We start from the raw sequence: 17,500 nt of genomic DNA, 5'->3' as shown, positions 1-17,500 counted from the left end.
AAAGTATATTATTATAATCATTCGGGACTTCGGGTTGCGCTGTGTAGTCAGATGTTACTGACAAGACTGAACGACAGTAAAGCACCAAATTTGCAAATATGAGAGATTTCAATTCTGCATAAATATTGGCATACATATTATTCACTACTTGAGAATAAACATCATTACTAGCTGTAGTCATTATCCTGTATTTCATGACTATTTGAAATACAGGAAAAATATTTTGAAAAGAAAATACATTTAGCCTACAACGCTGTTTTAAAATTTTCCTATTTTCCGTAAAGTTAATTACAAAATTCATTCATTTTTATATTGAAAGGAGTTCGCTTCTTCACAAAAGATCAATTATTTTAACCTTTAGCAAATTTTGTATATTTTCTGTCAATATATCTGTGACTGTTGTAATTTAAATTTTCCTGCTTGACTTAAAATTATCATTCTGTAATTATTACAATTTCTATACTTTTTCGAATGTGATTATTGATATAATTTTTATCGTTATCATTATAACATTTTGTTGGGATGAAATTGCATGCCACTTAGGTAAACAAATGCACAAATTAATCATCCGCGCTCGAAATTACTTGGTCTTAAAAATACACTATTATTATTATTATTATTATTATTATTATTATTATTATCATTATTATTATTACAACCCTAGTTGGAAAAGCAGGATGCCTTAAGTCCAAGGGCTCCAACAGGGAAAATGGCCCAGTGAAGAAAAGGAAATAAGGAAAGAAACAGAATATCGTGCCCAAGTTTACCCTCAAGCAAGAGAACTCTATCCCAAGAAAGTGGAACACCATGGTACAAGGGTATGTCACTCCCCAAGACTAGAGAACAATGGTATGATTTTTTAGTATCCTGCTTATCCTTACCAAGAGAAAAGTAGCAACAGAACAATTACATTAAATTACCCTCTACGAAAAACAATAAAAATTATCATCATTATTAGTATTGCTGAAAAAATGTAAGGCCCAGCCCTGGGATTTAGCCTTCTTGGTCTACAGCAATAATAGCAAACTCATGGAGGTACAAGTTCGTTTAAATAGGGAAAAAAATATTACCAGTTTATTTACAAAGGTCAGAGTATGAAGAGTCCGTTATACTTCTGTAAACAAGCGTCTACAGGGAGAGACCAGTATGGTTAAGAATTTAACTAAATTTGAATACAAACAAAAAAGAATAAATTAAAAAAAATAAATTAACTGAAAGTTAATACGTTGGTCTTTAATCTTACTGCAGGGAATTAAAAGACAGTAAGAAATGGAGCTACGAGAATAGTAATGAAATATCAATAATTAGAAGAGGGAATAAAAATCCCTAAGAATAGAATTAATCAACAGTTTAGAATCATTTCCACCTCTCCATCACATACAACACAACCCCCTCCCCCACCCCACCGGGAAGTGATGATGGACGCCGTGGCAAAGGCATCAGTTTAATATAGGTTTTAGATTCATAAGATCAACAAGCGCTGTTTTCATTGTCAGAATGAGTGACGGGGGCGCTGTGCCCCGCACACCTGTCGTCGTTTAAAAAAATGGTCAAATATGAAACTCGGATTTCATTTGCATTTTAATGGCAGCATTATTTTCTGACCCCAGGACGTGCTGATGTTATCATTCCCATCATTATGATTACTTAAGAGTAACTTAAGCTTCGTTTTCCCCAACCCACACGAATGTTTTTATTTTCAAGGAGAGATTGACTTGGCAGTAAACATAAAAATAAATGCAAATTCTGAAACTCTATAATGGAGATTTTATTCCAGGTGGAAATAAACATTAAAAGTGTAATGCAGATAATTCTGCTGTAATCAAAACGATTACTAATAAAGTAAAAACGTACAATTGCACATGATGATACATTAAGAGTTCCTTAAAAAGAAAATCACATCCAAAGGGGTAATTCTATGACTACATTCACTTTGGTAACCGAAGAGGACACGAACTGAATTTTTTTTTTTTTTTTTTTTTTGTTAAATTCGTTCTCCGAACTGCAAAAGTCATCTTAATAAAACAATCTAAGGATATAATAAAAAAAAAATCAGAATATCCTCCAATAATAATAATAATAAAAATAAAAATGATAATAATAATTATTACTATTATTATTATTATTACTAGACAGGCTACAACCCTAGTTGAAAAAACAGGATGTTAAAAGTCCAAAGGCTCCAACAATGAAAATAACCCAGTGAGGAAAATAAATAAATAAACAGATAGAACAGTGTGCTGGATGGTGCCATCAAGCAAGAGAACTTGCTAGTCGGGGGTTCGAGTCCCGCTTAGTCTCGTTATTGCTATTAGCGTATGCAACCTTACCATCCTTGTGAGCTAAGGTTGGGGGGTTTGGGGGAGCCTATAGGTCTATCTGCTGAGTCATCAGCAGCCATTGCCTGGCCCTCCATGGTCCTAGCTTGGCAGGAGAGGGGGCTTGGGAGCTGATCTTATGAAATATGGCCCGTCTCTAGGGCATTGTCCTGCTTGATAGGGCAATGTCACTGTCACTTGCCTCTGCCATTCATAAGCAGCCTTTAAACCTTTAAACTAGGATTGATCAAATATGGCAACATGCGATGAGGATGATGATAGAACTCATCCCACTTACTGTATATGAATCCTAAGAAATACGTTATACCAAAGACCTCTTAGCAACATAACAGTGGCAACGTTCGACTGTGATATGTATTATTATTATTATTATTACTTGCTAAGATACAACCCTAGTTGGAAAAGCAGGATGCTACAAGCCCAGGGACTCCAACAAGGAAAATAGCCCAACGAGGAAAGAAAACAAGGAAAAATAAAATATTTAAGAATAGTAACATTAGAATAAATATTTCCTAAATAAACTATAAAAACTTTAACAAAACAAGAGGAAGAGAAATAAGATAGAATACAGTAGTGTGTCTGGGTGTACCCTCAAGCAAGAGAACTCTAACTCAAGACAGTGGAAGACCATGGTACAGAGGCTATGGCACTACACAAGACTAAAGAACAATGGTTTGATTTTGGAGTGTCCTCCTAGAAGAGCTGCTTTCCATAGATAAAGAGTCTCTTCTATCCTTACCAAGAGGAAAGTGGCCACTGAACAATTACAATGCAGTAGTTAACCCCTTGGGTGAGGAAGAATTGTTTAATAATCACAGTGCTCTCTGTTGTATGAGTACAGAGGAGAATCTGTAAAGAATAGGCCAGACTATTCGGTGTATGTGTAGGCAAAGGGAAAATGAACCGTACTATATGGCCAGTGAAAGGACCCCATAACTCTCTAGCGGAAGTGTTGGCAATATAGTCTAGCAACTTTAAGGAAGACATAAACTTTCTAAACAACACTAACTTACAAAGGTTTAATTACCTGAGTGTGAATTCACATTCGAAAGATATTTACAGTCATATGTTCTATTAAGGAGTAGTTAGTCTACGGGCCAGAAACCTAAAAGGGACCCCATCCTCCTTAATACCTTCCACACGTTTTCCCGTTACTTTTATGTGTAAGCTTCGTGAAGAACATTGTTAGTAAAACAGTTTCTGGTTGCTAGTACCTGTAAATCAGTATTAAAAATGGGTACTGGCTGAGAAGGTCAAAACAGTACAATACCATTTTCACCCAGAAGTACTATTAACTTGAGTTATCAATGTATTTAAACTATTTTTAGGATAAAAATTTAACTGAAAATGATATTTTAGGGCTTCCATGTAATTTAATGTCAAAAAACCATAATAGATGCAAAATTTAAACTGAAATTATATACAGGTCAAAAGTTTTTAGTAGCACCACATTAATTGATCATTAAGTTCTCTCATTAAAAATTACATTTTCATGGCTTAGATCTAGTGGTTCAAGGTCTACAGTTTTCTAAGTCATCCTCCTCAAAGTTGTGGAGAGGGGGGGGGGGGGGGAGATAGTTACGAGAATTGTTACGAAGTCCAATGGCATCATTTCTGGATGCAATCAGTGGAACTCCAGTCATGCAGAATGGGATCTGATAGGTGCTGTTTGGTAGCTACAGCCCCTAATGCAAAGCGAAAAACTTCAGTAGCATGGAAACAAAGAGCTGATGTCCACACCTACACTAGTGTTCTGGGCAGTATTTTTAAAGGGGTTGGCTTGAATGCATTCACAGTGCAAACAAACTCTTCGGAGACATCAACAACATGATTTGGGATCTGCATTTCCCTAAAGTTTCTTGAAGGCGTTCACATAATAGTAATCTTTCAGCAAAATTTTCAATGGACGGCCCTTCTCTTTTCTAATAAAGCCACTGATGGTATCACAATAGTGTTTTTATGACATCATCACAAACATTTGCAAATATCAAGGATCCTACGATGGTCACCAGATCCTGTTTACATGTTTAACAGTGCATTAAAGCTGACTTCAAAGGCAAGTAACAAAAGACACACCGCCTCCTAAAATGGATGCTATAAGCTAATGAAACAAAGCAAATAAAGGACACGTAAGACAAAATACTATGTATGACATCTATAGACCATAAGAAAGCTTGTCATTCTGTCAAAACCTCAGCTGTAATGAAAACCCTTCATAAACAAGAAATAGCTGAATTTTGTATAAATAGGAAGTAGGCTACAGCAATCCTAAAATTACATAAAGATAGTGAGTAAAATCCGATTGAGAAAGGAGTTAGACAGGGACACACCATCTCTACAAAATTATTCACTGCATGCCTATGAAGAAATTTTAAAAAATTTAAATGGGGGAAATAAAGGAATCAATATTAATATGGAATACCTTAACAACTCAAGTTTTCCAGATAACATAGTTTAGTTTAGTGAATCATGGGATGAATTGCAAAAGCTGATAAAAGAATTGAATAGAAAAAAGCAGAAATGTAGGACTGAAAATGAATATGAGTGAAACTATGATAATGTTCAATGAAAATGCATATACATACTTAAGACAGATAATAAGTGTTCCCCCAGGACAGGAGACCAAAATTATAAGGATAAATATAGGGCAGAGAGCTTTTGGAAAATAAAATGAGATTATGAAAAGTAAAATGGCACTTTCTCTAAAAAAACAAAAGTATTTAATGAGATGGTTCTACTAGTTTCAACTAATCCATCAGAAACATGGAGCCTTACTAAAGACTTAAAACATAAGCAAGTTACAACTCAGAGAGCTATGGAAAGAATAATGGCGAGAATAACACTAGGAGACAGAAAAGAGCAACAGGAATACGAGAGAAAAGTAATTACCATTATTATTATTATTATTATTATTATTATTATTATTTGTACAAGCTACGCTATAAACCTAGTTTAAAAACCAAGAAGTTGTAAGCCCAATAGTTTGATTTTGGAGTGTACTTCTCCTAGAAGAACTGGCTGCCATAGCTAAAGAGTCTCTTCTCCCCTTACCAAGAGGAAAGCAGCCACTGAACAATTATGTGCAGTAGTTATCCTCTTGAATGAAGAATTGTTTGGTAATCTCAGTGTTGTCAGGTGTATGAGGGCAGAGGAGAATGTGGAAAGGATAGGCCAGACTATTCGGTGTATGTTTACACTTAAAGGATGCAATAACTTTCGAGCGGTAGTATCTCAACTACTGGCTGGTGCACTGGTCATCCTACTACCTACAAAAGTAAAGGATATTTCAACAAATGAGAATCACTGATAATAGATGGACATTAAGAATAACAGAATTGGTCCCTCAAGATTGCAAAAGAAGCAGGGGAAGGAAGAGAAGACGATGGATTGACGAACAAAGAAAGTTTGCAGGTGGATTGGCATAGAAAGACCATAAACAGACGTAAGTGGAAAGACATAAACAAGACCTTTATTCTGCAGTTTGTATATATATATATATATATATATATATATATATATATATATATATATATATATATGGATGAAAATTAACATAATATACAGTAGTGCTCAAATAGAAATAAATATCTACCTCATTTTGGGATTGAACCCTAGTCTCTTCAAATGAATGGCAGGGTCGCTACCAACCATGCCACAAGGAGGTTTAAAAGAATTCGGAACCTAAGTGCTAACTGTATTTCAGGATTTACCTGATAAGATATCAGTCTCACTAGAGATATACAGTACATACATATATCATCATCATCTCCTCCTACGCCTATTGAAGCAAAGGGCCTCGGTTAGATTTCGCCAGTCGTCTCTATCTTGAGCTTTTAATTTAACACTTCTCCATTCATCATCTACTTCGCACTTCATAGTCCTTGGCCATGTAGGACAGTGTCTTCCAACTCTTCTAGTGCCTTTTGGGGCCCAGTTAAACGTTTGGTGAACTAATCTCTCTTGGAGAGTACGAAGAGCATGTCCAAACTATCTCCATCTACCCCTCATCATGATCTCATCCACATATGGCACTCGACTAATGAGGTGGAGTCATTTAAATATTTAGGAACTATGATCTCTAATACAGGATCTTTAGAATTTGAGTTTAATAAAAGATTGAAAAAAGCAAATCACACAATGGCTAGGTTAAGTAAAATTTGGAAATGAAATCGACTGAAATTACATAAAAAATACCAGGTTATATATAAGTTTAGTGACACTGGTATTACTATAGGGACATGGTATAATAATGAAACAATATCAAACAGATTTTGTAGATTTGAGAACAATTCCCTCAAAAGAATATTGGGAGTTAAATGGTAGGGCGGCATGAGAAATGAAACAATAGGAGAGATTACTCAAGTGCCATAAGTGGATGAGATTGTGATGGGGCGAGAGAAGGTTGCGACTCAAAGACAGGATGAAAGCAACTGAGTAACTTTATTACAGATCACTTGCTTTTATATATACAAACTCCATTCAAAAAAGGCAAAAAAGACATAACAAGAAATTTCCTGTTCAACTGACACTGCACAGGTTAACAGTTAACGGTGAGAAAAACAGACATGTTATTTCAAGTCCTTGTCATTGCGGGGGGAGAGCCAAGGTACAAGCATAATATATACACAAAATGAAATGTCGTTACTATGTACGATCGTGTGACACACGGTTGGTACATGGCTGCCCCCTAAAAATGACATACTGTACATGTTAAATAGGACGCCCTGATCTAGAGAGGCAAACTGTAGGCGGGTCATCTGGCAGGAGATAAGCAGGTTTTAGACGATCAATGGAGACCCAGTCTTCTTTGCCATGAATGTTTAGTAGGAATGCTTTCGGACTGCGTCGGATCACAAAGAAAGGGTCCGTGTAAGGGGGCTTTAGAGGTGGCTTGCTGGTGTCGTTGCGTAGGAAGACGTGCGTTGCAGAGTGCATGTCTGTCTGTATACGATGCTTCGCTGGGGGCTTGTAAGTCTGGCGGCATGGAGTAAATTTTCCCACGACGTGACGTATGCGCTGGAGATCGTCGGAGGAGGTTGCAGAAAGATAAAATTTGGCAGGGACGACCAACGGGTCGCCATACACCATTTCAGCTGCCAAGACGTTGAGGGCGTCTTTAGGAGTGGTCCTTAGTCCAAGGAGGACCCAGGGAAGCTGAGTAAACCAGTTGTAATCCTTGCAGCGGGACATCAAATCTGCTTTGAGGGTGCGATGAAAAACGTTCAACCATTCCATTGGCAGCAGGGTTATAGGCAGTTGTCTGATATAGGGTGATGCCCAGGAGATTCGCTAATGATGTCTACAATTGCGAGGTGAAAGTGGTACCCCTGTCAGAAGTAATATGCTCAGGGATACCAAATCTTGCAATCCATCCTGAGAGTCAGGCAGATGTACATGAGGCGGACATTGCAGTTTTCATGGGAATGGCTTCATGCCAATGAGTGGAGCGGTCGATGACGGTAAACAGGTAACGATGTCCTTGTGATGTGGGTAGTGGGCCTACAACGTCGACGTAAATGTGGGCGAAACGACGCTGAGGTTGAAGAAAGGTACCCCCTCCTGAATCTGTGTGTCAATGTACTTTGGAAGTTTGGCAAGAAGTACAGGTGCAGACCCAATCCTTAGCATCCTTAGAAATCCTGTGCCAAATGAACTTCGTCTTCAGCAGCTGTGCAATAGAACGGCACGAGGGATGTGAAAGGCCGTGAATGAAATCAAACACCTGCCGGCGCATGGGAGCAGGAATCCAAGGTCGCGGTCTACCAGTACTGACGTCACAGAGGAGGGTGGTGTTGGAGTCTTCGATAGGGAAGTCTTCCCAACAGAGGGACATGCAGGATGTCCTACATGCTTGATACTCTGGATCTTGTCGTTGGGCTTCAGCCAAGGCGTTGTAATCCAATCCCAGTTGAACAGCAGCCAAGGTGTTTCTTGACAGGGCATCGGCAACGGGATTCATTTCCCCATGGACGTATTGGAGGGTGCAATTTTATTCAGCCACGGCGGAGAGATTTCGGCGTTGACGAGCGGACCAGGCATCAGACTGTCGAGTGAAGGCGAGCATCAAAGGCATGTGGTCTGTGCGAATAACGAGGGGCGTACCTTCTAAGAAATGGCGAAAGTGACGGACAGCCAAGTGCATCGCCAGCAATTCGCGATCGAAGGTAGAATAACCCGATTCTGCCCTGGACAGTTTTCTGCTGAAGAAGGCCAATGAGCAGGGCGAGCCGTTGACCACTTGCTCGAGTATTGCACCAATAGCAACGTCGCTGGCATCGGTGAAGAGAAGGAGAGGGGCATGTGGGATCGGAAAAGTGAGAGCTGCAGCAGTTGATAGGGCCTTCTTTGCATTGCAGAAGGCCGCTTCTTGAAGGGGACCCCACTTCAGGTCCTTTAGCTTACCCTTGAGGAAGGCGTAGAGGGGAGCAAGAGTGGCGGCAATGGCTGGCAGAAAACGGTGATAATAACTGATCATGCCCAAGAATTCCTGCAGAGCTTTGACGGTCGAGGGCGTGGAGAAGTCCTGAACGGCTGCTACCTTCTCAGGGAGGGGATGGACTCCTTCAGGAGTGATGTGGTGCCCTAAGAACGACACTTTCTTGGGGCCAAAGGTACACTTGTCGTACCGGACTACAAGGCCGTTTTGTTGCAGGCGGTCGAACACGATGCGCAGGTGACGGAGGTGTTCCTCTTTTGAGGAGGAGAACACAAGCATGTTGTCCACATAACATACACAGAAGGGGAGGTCCCCTAAGATGCCATCCATGAGACGTTAAAAAGTGGCCTCAGCATTACGAACGCCAAAACAGGAGTAATTGAAGGTGTATGTAACAAACGGAATGGTGATGGCGGTCTTGGGGATGTCTTCTGGGTTCATAGGCACCTGATAATACCCCTTCAGGAGGTCGAGCGTGGAGAAAACCTTCACTTTGTGCATGTAGGAGGTCCCGTCGGCGATGTTTGGGAGGGGGTAGTGATCTAGTTCTGTTTGCATGTTCGGACACCTGTAATCCCCGCACGGACGGAGGGAGCCGTCTTTCTTCAGAACGATGTGTAAGGGTGACGACCATGGGCTGGAGGCCTTTTGGCAAATGCCCATTTCATCCATTTCGGTGAACGTCTGTTTGGTGGCTGCCAATTGTTCCGGTGCCAGACATCTGAATTTTGCGAAGATTGGGGGTCCCGTCGTCTTGATATTGTGATAAATACCGTGCTTGGCAGGAGCTGTGGCGTTTGGCAAAGTTCTGGACAGAAAACTTCCGGGTACGATGTGAGGAGGTGGGCGTAGGCATCTGTGGGTATGCTGATGTGGAGAGCGAGGTTGGAGGGGGCGGGTTGAAGAGGTGTCGACAAGTACGATTCTGCGATGACCAATCGTCGGTGGGCAACATCGACCAGAAGGTGGAAATGAGAGAAGAAATCCGCACCGAGGATTGGCAATGTGACGTCAGCAACGATAAACTTCCAATTAAATTTATTGTTTCCAAACGATAATGTGAGGCTTCTGGTAACCGTAGGTGGGTATCGCAGATCCGTTGGCAGCTAGCAAGTGGACGTCGGCAGACATAGACAGACTACGTCGGCAGATGTAGACAGACTACGTCGTGTCCTGAAGAGTTCCCTTGCCAAAAGAAAACGACAAGCACCCGTGTCTACCAAAAATCGCATGCCCGTTCCTGCATCATGTAAAAAGAAAAGATTAGAAACACGGGAGGACACTGCCACTAGCGATGGCCTACTTACATGTTTTTTGGCCACTGACAATCCTTGTCACATTTCTTCGCGGCTGCCCCAAATCTGTTGTGGTAGTAGCAAAACTGCAGCCGATGGGAGGCAGTAAGTGGCTCTAGAAGTCATTGGTTGGGGCGTGAGTGAGTGGTGGGTGGCTTTGTCGCCGCTTCGGTATGTCACGGGGTAGGTGTGTATGTCCTACGGCATTCACGTCAGCTTCGGTTGATGTTGAATAGGCGTCCTCTTCGTCAGGAGTGGAGGCGTTGATGGAGGTCTTGAAGGTCGTGAAGTGGCTGTCCATAAGGGCGTCGGCTTTGGTCATCAAGTCCTTTATGGGTAAACTATCGACACCGGGTATGGCAGCGCGTACAGGTTCGGGTAAACGGCGTATCCAAAGGGCACGTAGTAGGTTCACCTGACGAGGAGAGCCGTCTGCGGCAGGTTGCAGGCGAGCGATACTGGTCATTTCCCTGAGGGCGAGCGAAGCCCTTTGATCCCCCAACGGTTGTTGAGAGAGCTGAAAAAGCTTTGCTATATGGGCGGCTGGCGACGGCGAGTACTGCTGCAGAAGGTATGTTTTGAGGGCATCATATGCTATTGGGGTGTCTCCTTGTTCACAAAGCCAGTCGGATATTTCTGGGAAGGTATTCTCGGGTATAGCCGCGAGAACATAATCTGCTTTGGTGGTTGAGCGAGTCACGCCATTGATGCAAAACTGTACTTCTGCGTGCTGAAACCAAGCAAACGCCTCTCTGCTGGCGAACAACGAAAGTCTCAATTGGGCGGCCATAGTACCAATGACGGAGGGGAGAGGAGGGATGGAAGGCGGGAGGAGCGGGTCGATTTCCCGGGTCACTAATGTGACGGGCCGAGAGAAGGTTGTGACTCAAAGACAGGATGAAAGCAACAGAGTAACTTTTTTACAGAACACTCGCTTTTATATACATAAACTCCAGGCAAAAAAGGCATAAAAGACATAACAAGAAATTTACTGTTCAACCGACACCGCAACGGTTAACAGTTAACGGTGAGAAAAACAGACATGTTATTTCAGGTCCTTGTCAGTGCGCGGGGAGAGCGAAGATACAAGCATAATATATACACAAAATGAAATGTCGTTACTATGTACGATCGTGTGACACACGGTTGGTACAAGATCATGGTGAGAGGTAGACTGAGATGGTTTAGACATGCTCTTTACACTCCTCAAGAGAGATTAGTTCACCAACCTTTCAATTGGGCTTCACATGGCACTAGAAGAGTTGGAAGGCCAAGGCCCACATGGCTGAGGACTATGAAGCAGGAAGTGGGAGATGATGAATAGAGTATTGAATTAAAAGCTGAAGATAGAGATGACTGGCGATATCTAAGCGAGCCCCTTTGCTTCAATAAGTATGGGAGCAGATGATGATGGTGATGATGATATACATAGAGATGGTTTGGTCAAGCTCTTCGCACTCCCCAAGAAAGATTAGGTCACCAAACTTTTAACTGGACTCCACAAGGCACTAGAGGAGATGGAAGACTAAGGCCTACATGGCTGAGGACTATGAAGAGTGAAGTAGGAGATGATGAATGGAATATTGATTTAAAAGTTGAAGATAGAGACGACTGGCGAAATCTAATCGAGACCCATTGTATCAATAGACGGAGGAGGAGATGATGATGAGGATATATACATATATAAACCTATAATTTATATATATATATATATATATATATATATATATATATATATATATATATATATTCTTACAAGGCTGGTCTACATGAGAGGAGAATATTGTATAAACGTATTTCATTTGTGTATTTAAGAGATGTATAGCCAGCTCACAAGGTGGGTCACACTTATGTAGGATTAAGTAAATGTATGTATGTAAGTTACATAATACTGTCATTATCTATTTAGTTGTATTTTCATTCAGTTCCGTATATGTAAGTTTACAACATTTTAAAGAATTGAATTTTAATTTCACGTAGTTTAGCTACAAAGTCTTATGTAACTTGTTAGAAGGTATGCTGAAAGACACACACTAGGGATTGCATCATGTTTCCACGTGGTTGGAAGTTGCAGGAAGGTTCTCAACTAAAACTTACTCTTTTTTTTATATTGTGAGAGGAGGTGGTAGGATTTAGCCGAGAGCATTGCCTCATCGAGCAACGATGGTATTTTACTTCAAAATGCCAACCTTGACACCGCTAGAGCCATGCCCCACGCTAAGCAAATGCTTTACTAGAAGTTTTTAGAGTAAATCTGGATAATATATATATATTTATATATATATATATATATATATATATATATATATATATATATATAGGACTGACCAATGCTTAGGAACGAGATATCTAGCCTAACCCTCTGAAAGAGCCAATGTCTGCCAGTCTTCTCACTAGCATCTATCCAGCCACTACGCATTTCCTCTCCAACATGCACAGTTTCCTATCAAACGTGAATAGTGAATTCTCTCCAACATATACCGTGTATAGTGTTGTTCAAATGTTGGTGATATTATCGTGTGTTCAATTAAAAAATGAAGTGTGTTAATGTAAGTAAATTTATATTGTAAAGTTTTGTAACTGGCTCTGTGTAATTAGGTTAAACAGTGAAGTGTATTTATTTTTGCTTGACTGTTCAATAACCTTGTGTGACCCCAATGGACATAAGAGTAACAGTTATGTATATGTAAGTGTAATTTTTATTTATTTTCTATAGTGTTGAAGTGTCAACTTTTTTCATTAGTTGTCAAAATTGAATATTTTCATAAATTAATTTCTAGTGAAACAAGTGATTGTATAATCTTTGAAGTATGATTTTATCTTAGTCTAAGGTCTAATTCAGATTTAATTTTTCGAGTGATTTAATTTTGGTATTATTTTTTGAATTGTTATTTTTATAGAATATATTTAGTTATGTAAAGTGTGTATTATTTTGATCACCAATACTTATTTTAGTACTTTGCTCGTATCTCCTGACTAAGTTGATTTAAGAATAGTTCCCGTTAAAATTAAAGTAATCACCCAGTTTTTGTTTTGAGTGTTCATATATATGATCGTCTGGGAGTTGCGTATTATTCTCAGAGCTCGGAGGTTTTCTCTTGCGTATTAGATCATGTAATATAAATCAGGTGAGTTTTGGAGCTCGGGAATTTACGTAATTCGCTGGTCACAATATATATATATATATATATATATATATATATATATATATATATATATATATATATATATATATACGTTAACTCTTAAAAAAGTGTTTATCTGTCATCTTTATTAATACTGACATGATCAATACATCACATGTTAAGTCTTTTACCAATTAGAATAAATCAGACTAGAGGTACTTAAAGAATAATCAATGTCTCTAATAAGGACTACTTTAGAAAAAAAAAGCCTCTTAATTGAATCAGTACATCAGTTTGGCAAGAGTCGCCTCTTATATTTACGTGCCCTGCCATAAGTAATTTTCTCCTTGTACCTATACGCATATCTATCAAACACCTGACTCGTTATGACAAGATTAATGTAACTGGTATTGGATGTCAAAGTTATAGCTTTAAATACTCTACTAGTCTTTAGTAAACACCCACAAAACTTCTATTAAAATCATTCTTAATAGATTAGAATGAAGCCTATTAACACTGATTACATTGATTGAAGATCGTCTAAAAAAATAGATCTATGAATAAAATCCAGTAAGTAATAAATTTACTTAGCTATAATCTCCTTTATCATCATCTAATCATATAAGCAAACTCAAGCACAGACTCAGAGAGTTTGATAAAGTTCCAGTTGAGTCAAAACAACTTACTGAAATTACAATAAACGACAAATCAAGAGAAATTCTCGAGAAATCCATCAGATTAAGTGTCCAGAAAAGTCAACTGACCACTGAAATTCCAGAGAGAATAACCCCAGATGAAATTCTGAGAAAATCCAACCTATCCAGGAATGTTTCGCCTAATTCCTTAAGTTTCAAAGATGTCAAGCAAATTTTTCAAATCTTAAAGCAAGTTAACCCACTTCTTGAAGTTCAGAGAGGAAGTTATAGGAAGTTTCAAAAAGCCCCAGTGGCTTCTTGGGTTTCAGCAACAGTCAACAAACTTTCTGAAATTCCAAAGGGTGTCAATTTACATCCAAAAGTTGCAATGGGCGTTAACCAGCTTCCTGAAATTTCAATGGGCTTCAACGAACTTCCTGAAGTTTCATGAAGTGTTAATCGACTTCCTGAGATTTCGAAAAGCATCAATCAATCAGGCGCAAATTAGTTTTTTCTAATTTTCAAAAGGTTCCAACCAATTTCCTTTAGTTTCAAAAGTTTAAAACCAGTTTCCCGAATTTTCAAGAGGCATTAACCAACTTTCTGGGCTTTCAAGAGGAGTCAAACGGCTACCTGAAGTTGTAAGAAAAATTAACCAATTAACTGAGATTACAGTAAGATTCACTAAAACTGAACAACAAAGCTATGCCATTTCATAAATTCTAAAAGTCTACCAATTTGCGGAAAATCTCATAAGTGCCCACCACACACTAAAATTCATAGAAGTTCCTATCAATTTGCTGATGCCATGAGAAATGCCAAGCTTCTACTGAAATTCGGAGATGTACCCCAAACTAATTAATATTATGGGTTAATTTATGATTCGGTTCAACCAACATACTGAAATTCTGAGAAATGCCCAGCAACTTGCAGAAATTCTGAGAATGAACTTCTGAGAAAGGTCAACAAACATCCTGAAATTCTGAGAAGTGCCATCTAATTCACTGAAACTACAAACTACAAAAAATGGCCACCAACTTTCTAAAAACTCCAGGAGAAACCACATAAATGAAATTATTAAAATCAAACTATATTAATTCAAAACTCCTCTGATATCGCTATGGTGAGACACTGCCCAGGAACTCTGAAAGAAACCCTCAGCTCATTCGATAAGGAAATTACTCATTAACCATTCATTGAATCCTTGCCAAAATTCCTTGATAACTTCTTTCCGTTTGGTCCAAAACGCACCTGGCTGTCAGCAATTTGTTTCGGCTGGGACAGCTGGTTTAATAGGGGACCCCCAGCCAAAAGCTGTTACAACATAGACCACTGACAGGTCGCAGATGTATGGATTAATAGCAGTTGTGTCAAGCAATCCTCAAGTGTTCTCCAGATACAAAATTTCATTGATCATTGGAATTCTCCTATATTCTAAAATCTTCGTTTTTCATAACTCAAGCTTTTTTTTTTTCTTTTTTAAAACTAATGATACCATTAACGGCAATATAACACAGAAATATTGCTTACAAATAATTTTGTCGCAAAATATATGATAAATTTGTGGGGTAAAAAGGTACCATACATGTTTTAATCAAAATAAGATCTTGGAAATAATTGCAATATTAAAAGCTTTCTTGAGAATATTATATACATAGATTTGAGATATTATGAAATAGTTCATATAAATACGTTTATGGTAACGTGAATTAAAAATTCATGGGTTCATATTTTTTCGTTAATGTGTCAATCGAGAGATCAAAGACCTGTCAATCTCCATTCATTTAAAAAATATTACTCTGCCTTCTCCTTGCAGGAGAACAAATATGGACAAGAAAAAGGCCCCCCAACCCGGGCCCACCTAAAACTCTAATCGAGGTTCCGTCCAAGGAAGTCCCTGGTTCCACCCATCAACTGAGCCGCCTCCCAGTTAGATCATGACGCCACGGCCCCAGAGTATGATAATTGGCGGAAAGACACCAACCTCAAGACAGCTTGGGCCTCGTATTCGCCAAGCGTCAAAGTCACTCACTCACCTGCAAGCTCTAAAGTAAATGAACTTGAAGATATTGGCCAGTATCTCCCCGACGTTTGACATGTAGAGCAGCATGAGAGGCATACCCACGATGGCATACAGTATGGTCGCTATCTTGCCCAACTCCGTCCGCGGCGCCAAATTACCATAGCCTGTAGCAAAGAGAGGAAACGGGAGGTTACGAAATGAGGGCGGAATGAACTATTTATAGATATAACTCCCTTTGGTTCTCTTATCTGAAAGACTGATACGGAAAAGGAGGAAGAAAAGTTTCGTATGACAGACAACATGGTTCATCTGATCATCTGTCAAAAGAAACCAAGTTATGAATCAAAACATAAAGATAACAGAATCTTATAAGAAAAACGGAAGACAGAGAGGCATTCAATGTACAACTAGTTTCGTTACCCAATCTCTAAAACCTGACACGAATTCGCTTGCTATGTATTTAATAACTGCTCATGGTGACGACGATAGAGATCGAAGTACATACTTTTAAGCCTAATACTATTCCCTATAGGAAAATAAACCTAAAATGGTTGTCATTAATCTGGCTACCAGCTGTCATTTGGGGATGAGGTTGCAACACCCCTCATGTTTGTAATCCACCACAATGATTAATTACTGTACTTACCCATACATACACATCTACAAAAAACAGGTGATTTTTTTCTTTTTGTTTTAGGACAAATGAAGTCGGCAAAATTGATACGCCAGAGTGATTACCTTATTTCAGAAACCATTCTTGTATTCATTTTCATTATTACTATTATCATTAGCATAATTATTATTATCATTAAGCTCACCGTAAATGAATATAGACATCTACCATTTTTTTTTCTTTTTACAATTTCTTCATCCGAGTCATTCAACGTGTAATGCATTGAAACTTTTACAATTCTATTTATAATTACATTTTCAATATATTCTTTATACAAAAAAACTTGCAAACTTGTCAAAAATTTATTTGCTATTAGCGAACGAATCGGAATACCAATTATATATAAATCCATATAGATAAGACTTTATTATCTTGGGTAAAATAAAAAATGCACAAAGTAAAAAAAAAATATGAATGCTTCAAATGCAAACACAGAAGCCCGCGTACATCTATGCAAACACGAACAGTTATTTCGCACAAACAATCTGTGACAAGTTGATTTTTCCGCTTCAACACTTCTGAAACATCTAATCTAGGCAAGTTTCCCCTTGTCGGGGTCCGTTTTCACTTTACGGTTGAGGTACAGTGACGAAAGGTATTCGAGATGTGTTTGTTTGGGTTAAGTTTCGTAGCCCTTTTTATTGAATTATTTTGTTCCATTAATCTGATGTTCAGGATTTAATTTTACAATGAACATGGCCAACAAGAGTACCTATATAATACCAACCAACGCCGCTGCATTCTTATAAAAAATAAACAGTTAAAATCTACTAACTTTTACATGGCTGTCTATTCCTTCGGTCTTATCTAGGCTACACCCTTTCTTATTTTTTTTTCTACTTCTGTTGTCATAATTATGTAATTGAAACAAAAAATGATTAGTCACTTTCAACGATTAGAAGCAACATTGGGGAGCCTGCATCATTATCATTCACATATAAAATCAGTGTATCAATAAACATTATTTGATATTT

The 17,500-nt window shown here is 38.7% G+C and overlaps 1 protein-coding gene across 2 annotated transcripts in view; it reads right to left on the bottom strand.

The window, feature by feature from the left end:
- The window catches only part of LOC137630235 (TWiK family of potassium channels protein 18-like), a 95,179-nt gene that overhangs the window by 17,632 nt on the left and 60,047 nt on the right, over positions 1-17,500 (bottom strand). For both annotated transcript variants that reach the window (XM_068361693.1, XM_068361694.1), the window contains exon 4: positions 15,867-16,017. In XM_068361693.1, coding sequence (XP_068217794.1) covers positions 15,867-16,017 — 151 coding nt within the window. The remainder of the gene's footprint in view (positions 1-15,866; positions 16,018-17,500) is intronic.

The sequence above is a fragment of the Palaemon carinicauda genome, chromosome 38, assembly GCF_036898095.1.
Source record: "Palaemon carinicauda isolate YSFRI2023 chromosome 38, ASM3689809v2, whole genome shotgun sequence".
NCBI classification, from domain to species: Eukaryota; Metazoa; Arthropoda; class Malacostraca; order Decapoda; family Palaemonidae; genus Palaemon; species Palaemon carinicauda.
The sequence above is the reverse complement of the archived record's forward strand: the minus strand, read 5'-3'. Positions and strand labels throughout refer to the sequence as shown.